Source organism: Trichosurus vulpecula, chromosome 2, assembly GCF_011100635.1.
Source record: "Trichosurus vulpecula isolate mTriVul1 chromosome 2, mTriVul1.pri, whole genome shotgun sequence".
Classification (NCBI taxonomy): domain Eukaryota; kingdom Metazoa; phylum Chordata; class Mammalia; order Diprotodontia; family Phalangeridae; genus Trichosurus; species Trichosurus vulpecula.
Genome location: NC_050574.1, coordinates 103221677 through 103229884, shown reverse-complemented (window position 1 = coordinate 103229884; position 8208 = coordinate 103221677). Strand labels below are relative to the sequence as shown.

At 39.8% G+C, this 8208-nt stretch overlaps 1 protein-coding gene across 1 annotated transcript; it reads left to right on the top strand.

The window, feature by feature from the left end:
* The first annotated feature begins 1668 nt into the window (after window positions 1-1668).
* Window positions 1669-7708, top strand: LOC118835935 (E3 ubiquitin-protein ligase TRIM11-like). Its single transcript, XM_036743230.1, has 5 exons — window positions 1669-2091; window positions 2813-2908; window positions 5257-5279; window positions 5418-5515; window positions 7176-7708. Exons 1-5 carry the CDS (start codon window positions 1669-1671, stop codon window positions 7706-7708), a joined length of 1173 nt encoding a protein of 390 aa, XP_036599125.1.
* The last annotated feature ends 500 nt before the right edge of the window (window positions 7709-8208 follow it).

Sequence of the window (8208 nt, the reverse complement as noted above, 5' to 3'; positions counted from 1 at the left end):
GTTCTAGGACCTCTGGGCAGTTGTCTTTGATAATTTCTTCGAAGATACTGGCAAGGCTCTTTTTTTCATTGTGGATTTCCGGTAGACCAATAACTCTTAAATTGTCTCTCCTGGATCTACTTTCCAGGTCAGTTGTTTTCCCAATCAGATATTTCACATTTTTTTCTATTTTTTCATTCTTTATATTTTGTTTTACTACTTCTTGATGCCTCATGAGTCATTAGCTTCCACTTGCTCAACTCTAATTTTTAGTGAGTTACTGTCTTCATTTTGCTTTTGAGTCTCCTTTTCCAGTTGGTTGATTTTACCTCTCAGGGTGTCATTTTCTCTATTTAGATTCTGAATCTCCGTAGCCATTTCGCCAGTTTTATTCTTTAGGGACTTGATTTTGTCAGTGGATTTTTTTTCCATTTTTTCCATTTTTTTTTCTATTTTTTCCATTTTTTCTTTTACTTCCCTAATTTGTTTTTTTTTAATCTTCCTTTAGCTCTTCCAGTAATGCTTTTTGGGCTGGAAACCAATTCATATCACCTTTTGAGGTATCAGATGTGGGTATAGTGTCATTGTTATCCTCTTCCAAATTGGCATTTTGATACTGCCTGTCTCCATAAAAAGAATCAATGGTCCTCGGTTTTTTTGTGTTCTTCATGTTGGTTAGCCTTTTCCTGGCTTTACAATAAATATCTGCTTTTGGGGCTCAGGGCTCTCTGTCCCAGATTTCTTATTCTGGGGATTGTGAGTCTCATTGTTGGCTTTGTGAATTATAGCCTTCAGTTTCCTGAGGTATGAGGGAGGGGGTCTGGCTACCCGAAATCTCCTCTTCCCCTGGGGTTGTTCTCCAGCACTGTTGCTCTTCAGCAATGGTGTCAGCTCTTTGTTGTTCTAGCTGGGTGTCTGGCACTTCCCCTGGGGGAGCAAGAGTACATCTGGGCTCCTGGTGTTGACCCCTGCTGGCTCTGCCCCTCTGAGACTTAGGTACTCCCACTACTCGGCCACTGAAGCCCCACTTCTGTCTCCTCTATTCCAGCGTTTTTGTTTTGTTTTTCTTTTTCCCCCAAGGAATTCTCTGGGTGGGGAGGGGAGGGATTAGAGCTGTTTACCTGGCCATTATGTCTCCCAGAAGTTCAAGAAGCATTCCATACCTTTCGGCTGCAAGGCTCAGGAGTTGGTATCTCACGGCAGGTGGCGTTGTGCTGCCTCTCATCGCTTCCACAGACTCCTGCTCTCCTGTGTTGGGTGGCCTGGGGATCTCCTCTGGTTTCGGGTGCCTGGCTTTCTCCCAGCCTGTCTCCCACGTGGGTTTCCCAGCCAGCCGCTTCCACTTTGGTCCCGTCTGGAGCAGCTCTGCACACTGGGTGCTCTCCTAGCCCACAGATTCGTTCCTTCAGCCTTTCAGACTCTCCTGGCTGAGAAATTTGCTCAGACTTCTTGCGGTTTCTAACTCTCTCGAATTTGCTCAAATTCATTTTTTTTTATCAGAATCTGACAGAACTTGTGAGAGAGCTCTGGTAAGATGCTGTTTACATGCAGCCATCTTGGCTCTGCCCCCCCCACCCCACCCCCATCTCTGATATGATAAATTTGATAAATGAGAAGTAGCCAACTAAAAAGGGCCCTTCTGCCTCAAGACCGAGTCACTGAATTTTCCCGTTCACTTTCCTCAGAAACATGGCCTTTTCTCCAGAGCTGATTCATGACCTCCAGGAGGAGCTCATCTGCTCTCTCTGCAGGAAGTACTTCACAGACCCAATTTCCATTGATTGTGGTCACAGTTTTTGCCATTGTTGCCTCCTTGACGGCTGGCAAGAAGCAGCCTCTACCTCTTTCTCCTGTCCAGAGTGCGAGAATGTCTCCCAGCTGAAGGATTTCAAAACCAATATTCATCTTGAGAAACTGGTCTGTGTTGCAAAAAAACTAAGACTCCATTGTTCGCAGTACCCTGAAGGACCTGGCAAGTGTGAGGCACATCAGGAAGAGCAGAAGCTGTTCTGTGAGGATGACCAGAGTCTAGTCTGTGTGTCCTGTTCTCAATCCCAAGAGCATGAGGCTCACAAGCTCTGTGGCATAGATGAGGCTGCTGAGAACTTCAGGGTGAGTAATGGATCCATCACTCAATCCACATGTTCATTCTGAAACTATAGCCTGCAAAGATAATCCTAGGAGATGTGGTGTTTACATATGCCGATAGATTTACATATTTACATATTGTTGGGCACTCTAAGTACTCAAAATGCTCTTGGTGAATTGAAATGTGCTGTGTTCTTTGGCCTCAGCCTGAGCCTTTTCTTATAGACTGAGATCAACAGTTTTCCTTGATGCTCAAGAACTTATTCTAGTTTGGATTGAAATGTCTCATGGTTTTATGTTCTGGAAAAACCACTGTTCTTTTTAGAGAATTGGTTCTGGGAATTGGAGATTGTCAGGGCCATCTTCACCTGATACAACAATTAGTATCATATTCATGTCCTCATCTACTACAGAGAGGGCCAAGAAAGTTCAGCAACATTTATACTTCGCTTTTGACACTGGAAAGTTTCCTCCTTCTGGAGGAGGACAGGACAAAAAGAGACTACTGTTATATCTCAGAATTATTCTTTCTGAAAGACTAAGGCATTGAAATCACTTGCCCACATAGACCATGGTCTTCCAAGTTTTGACTTGTACCTGTAGCTTCAAAACTAAGAGCATTACTGTCTCATTATTAATTGATCTCAGCCATTCAAATGTGAATAGGTCTGGATAGTTAGAATTTAAATCTCTCAGGGATATAAGAATTGATGTTTTTCTTTTCTTTTAAAATTTATTATTATAGGGGACACTCCAAGAAACCTTGATTCTTTTGTGGAGGAAAACTGATAGCGTTGTTAAACAGAGGTCTAATGAGAAGATTAAATTTGTTCGGTTGGAGGTAAGTATCTGTATTTTCATCTTTTAGCATTTGAATTGCACTGTCTGCTATCATCCCTCAAAGCTTCCTTTTGAGAGAGGTAGTAGATATATTGGTCCCCACAAATGGAGACACTGAGAGTCAGAGTAGCTAACTGTTTTTTTCCCAAAAGGCACATAACTGGTAAGTGGCACAAGGGGCATTCATAGCCAGGGCCTCAGGTTTCAAATCAATCATGTTTTGCATTATAGCAGGCAGAGAACACCATGGGAGGGAAAGTAGTGGTTTCAAGCAGGAGAAGGCAAGAATGTGCTTGGAGTACTACACGTAGTGCAGTGGGGACAGTACAGAGGGAGCACTTCCTGTGCATGGCTAGCCTCAGCCACAGAATGAACAAAATCAGAATCCAATTGGAAACTGAAAAGGTTCTCATTCACCTATTGCCATTTAATGTGGTATCATTTTCTGTATTTCATTAGCCTTTTTCTTTATAGGAGGAAATAAAAATTCAAAAGAGGATTATTTTGTCTGAATTCCAGAAAATAGAACGATCCCTAAATGAAGAAAAGGATAAGTATCTATCATGTGTGGAAACACAGGGGAGAGCCTGTTTGGATGGCCTGCAGAAGAGAATAAGTGAACTTTCCAACCAGAGTCAAGAATTAAGGAAGAGGATCATAGAGTTAGAGGAGGAGTTCAAGAAACCAGATGTAGATTTGTTCCAGGTAAAGCCACAGAAAATAAGATAAAGAAACAGATAAGATAAAGTCAAGAGATGACAACATGAACAATATATGTCTTAAACAAAACATAAAATGATATATTCCATTACTCTTCTGGACTTTTCCCAGTCGTTCATAGTACATAGGCTAATCTAGTCTCTTCTCTTTTCCCTTTCTTAACCCAATAGGGTAGCAAGTTCAATTTTATAGCCATATGAAAAAATACTCCAACTCACTATTGTTTGGAGAAATGCCAATTGAAACAATTCTGAAATACTACCTCATGCCTATTGAACTGGCTAATAAGACAGAAAAGGTAAATGACAAATATTGGAGGGGATGTGGAGGAAATGAGACATTAATGCAGTCTTGGTGGAGTTATGAACTGTTTCCAACCATTCTGTACAGCAATTTGGAACTATGCCCAAAGGGCTGTAAAACTGTGCATAGTCTTTTGACTATGTAATACCAGTACTAGATCTGTATGCCAAAAGAAATTTAAAAAAAAAAAAAGGAAAAAGACATATATGTACAAAAACATTTATAGCAGCTTTTCTGGGAGCTAAGAATTTTAAATTGAGGGGATACCCATCAATTGGGAAATGGCTAAACAAGTTGTAGTATGTGATTATGATAGAATATTATTGTACTATAAGAAACAATGAGCTGGACACTCTCAGAAAAACCTGGAAGTACTTGCATGGGCTGATGCAAAGTGAAATATACTATTACAAAGTAACAGCAATATTGTAAGATGATCAGCTGTGAATGCCTTGACTATTCTCAGCAATACAATGATCTAAGACAACTCTGAAGGACTTGGAATGAAAAATTCTATCCATCCCCGGGAAAAGAACTGATGGTGTCTGAACACAGATTGAAGCTTACTTTTTAAAAAATTTCTTTATTTTCTTGATTTTTCGTCTATGTTTTCTTTCACGATGTGACTATTATGAATGTTTTGTATGACTACACATGCATAACCTTTATCTAACAGTTTGCCTTCTCAGTGGGGGGCGAGGGGGAAGGGGAGACAATTGGGAACTCAAAGTTTTAAAAATGCATGTTAAAATTGTTTTTATATATAACTGGGGAAAAATAATACACTAAATTAAAAAAATAATAAGTTCGACTCTATCCTATGTTCTATGCTCAAGTCAGGGAACAGAAAGAGTAGTTAGTCTGGAACGCAGAGAGAAAGAAATAGTAATATAAAACGAGGCTGGAACATAGTGGGAAAGAAGGATAGTAACGTAAAAAGAGCCTGCAAAGATTGGTCGCAGCCATGTTGTGAAGAGTTTTAATGACCAAAGAGAAGGTCATTAAGTGCCAATATTTTATTATTGAGATAATAGAGAGACACTGGGATTTAACAGACCTAAGCCTTAGGCAGAACACAGGAAGTATATTGAGACAAATTAGGGGGTCACACTAATAGTCTAGGTAAGAGGGGAGGGCCTAAACTAAGATGATGTTTGGGTGAGAGGAGATAGGAGATACATGTTGCAGAGCTAGAAACTCCAAGATTCTTTCTACTCTCTGGGTCTCTTCAAGGCAATGAATAGGCGATCAGTTCCAAAGTCTCATTTTCTTAAATTAAATCCATTATTGTCCTAACCATATAACACTTTTTTTTCCTGTCCTCAGGATATGAAAGGAATATTAACCAGGTAAGTTTACTTCTTACTTCATTATAAAATAGCAAAAAAAAAAAATTGATCTGAAGGACTTTGACTGATTGGAGCAATGAGTCACGTGGCATTGATCCTGACAACGGATGACCTAATCTCGATATTTGTTTTCACTAGGAATGAATCTGTGCTCCAGAAGGAAATAGAAACCTTCCATGTAGGCACAATGCTCTATTCCATGCCTGGAATTATAGACAGGATTGTCAGTTTCAAAGGTGAGTGGGAAAATCAATAACAAAGAGACAGCACATCTCTATGTCTTGTCTAATTTTCCTTTGTGTCAGAATCCATTTTGCCTTCACAGAGTCCCAAAATGTCAGGGTTGGAAAGAACCTCAGTGATCATTAGATAGTCCATCTTTACCTGAACAATGATTCTCTCTACAAAATATTTAACAAGGTTCATCTAGCTGTCCTTGCTTGAAAACATGCCGTGAAGAGAAGCCTGATAATTCCAAACACAGGCCATTCTTTTTTATAATTTTTTCATTACTAGGAAGGTTTTCCTCACATTGAGGCTAAATTTGCCTTTTTGCAACTTCTAACCATTTCTCCTTGATCTAGCATCAGAGGCCAAACAGGGAAAATTTTATCTTCCTTTCATATATAAACCATTTACATACTGGAAGACAGCTACTGTTTGCCTCCTAAGTCTTCTCTTCTCCAAAATGAATATTCCCCATCCTTACAACTCATGCCCAAATGGCTTATCTGGAAGATCTCAAGGATAGGGGTAAAGATGATGAAACCTATTTTAGGCATGTTGAGGTTCATATGTCAGTGGGATCCTGGAGCAGAATTTTCCTGCAAGTAGATGAATATGCAGATCTAGACCTCAGAACAGAAATTGTATTAGATAAATTTTGGAGTGGTCCATCTGCATGAAAGTTAAATCCCTGAGAATGAACAGGGTTGCTAAGGAAGACAATGTAGAGAACCATAATAGTATCCTTATTCTCCAGACTCTTCTAGTTTTCCCTATCTGAATCAATCCAAACATTGCACCATGTCTTGGTTTCATTGCCAGCTGGGAATGATACACAGGTGAGTCTAATGAATGCTCAAAGCCTCCTTCCATTAGACAATGACAGGGACACTACCATTTAGGAGAGTAAGTCATCAAACCGGAAGACGTAGAGAATACAAAGTATGATGTATTTGGAGAAGAGAAAGGTGATGGGAATTTACTGGCGCATACCATCCCCACCAAGAAAAAAAATGAACCAAAGGAAAGGTTTTTGAGAGAGAGAGAGACAGAGAGACAGAGAGAGAGAAATTCAGAGGAGGAAGGGAATGGCACACACACACACACACACACACACACACACACACACAAACAACAGGCACAGAGTGAAAAAGATGGAGTTACAGAAAGAGAAATGAGGGAAGAAAGATGAACAAAAGATGAAAGATAAAGGGAAGAAAAAAGAAAGATGTAGGGAATATCCTCGTCAATTTTCCAAGGTCCTGCTCAAAGGGAGTCATCCTTACCTCCCTCCTGTGTAGCCTTCAGACAATCTTCAGATGAACCAGCATATGATAATTCCAGTTTCACATCATAAATCACCAATATGATCTATGATAGCTCTGGCATTGGCTATATGTTTGTTTTGTGAGTCTCAGCAAGAAGAGAGCAGGAAAAAAAAAAACAATTTTGCAAATAAGCATCTAACACAATCTTTCAGCTATTAGACAAACCAAAGACTATTATGTTTCTCATACTATGAAACTGTCTTGCCCCTTCCAAGCTACTTCTTTGAATATCACTGTGACACATAGTTGGTCACTTGCTGGTATAAACACCTGTCCCCCATCCCCACTAAAAATGCAACTTTGATGTTACCATTGGTTGAATCAAATCTTCCTCTCTCCACAGTGGATATCACTCTGGATTGCAACACAGCTGATCCAGGTCTCATCATATCTGAGGATTTCAAGAGTGTGAGATATGGAGGTGTCCAGGAGGTAGTGCCCAACAATAGACGGAGACTTGTAGATTTTGCCGAAGTTCTTGCTACTCAGTCCTTTATTTCAACAAGATGTTACTGGGAGGTGGAGGTGCCAAATAACACTGCCTGGTGTGTTGGCATCCGTACAAATTCAAAAGATTTTCACAACTTCTTTATGCTTATGACTGTACAGAAGCATAATTGCTACCTTATTTATGCCATGGCCCAGAACAATCTCAATTCCCAAATCCATAAAAAATACCGCCAGATCAGTGTGCCCAACTTAAAAGTTGGCATTTTCCTTGATTATGAATGTGGAGAGATATCATTTTATCATGTGAAAAGTAGATATCTGATTTATACTTTCCCTACCACTTCCTTCTCAGGACCACTCACACCCTTCTTCTGTCTTTCCAAGAAAGTCCTGACAAATGATTGCTCTCTCGTGATCTGTCCCTAATTGAGAGAGATCAAGGAATACATATTTAAAGGCCAAATGTACTGCAGGCACTATATTCCCCAATCCCTGTGTACTCTTACATGAAAAATAATTGTATCTACTTGCCTTGGTACAGATAACTTTTTGTATTTCATTTTTGTATGTGTTTTCATTTGATCTGAATGAATATAAGCTATGTTACATCAGTGATTGTTTCATTTTGTTCTCTGTATCCCCAGTGCTTAGCACATTACTGGGGCTCAAAAAATTCTTGTCAAATTGGATTGTATATTGTCAATTACTCATAGAGTCATAGCATGACAGGTATTAAGCTGGGAGAAAATTTTAACTTGGGAGAACTCGATGTGTCCCATTCAGACCTAGACAAGCTTAGCAGAATGATAAATCATTAAAAATTAAGGACTTTAAAAGAATTTTATGGGAAAGTGTGTGTGTGTGTGTGTGTATGCGTGAGCACACACATGTGCATGTGCACTCAAGGATGAGTGCTCCATATGCAC

What these genes read in the sequence shown, in the direction of transcription:
- LOC118835935 (XM_036743230.1), top strand. Translation starts at nt 1,669, where the DNA reads ATGGCCTTTTCTCCAGAGCTGATTCATGACCTCCAGGAGGAGCTCATC. An exon ending in TTAAATTTGTTCGGTTGGAG is followed by an intron (nt 2,909 to 5,256) that starts GTAAGTATCTGT and finishes TCCTGTCCTCAG; the next exon opens with GATATGAAAGGAATATTAAC. An exon ending in CAGGATTGTCAGTTTCAAAG is followed by an intron (nt 5,516 to 7,175) that starts GTGAGTGGGAAA and finishes CTCTCTCCACAG; the next exon opens with TGGATATCACTCTGGATTGC.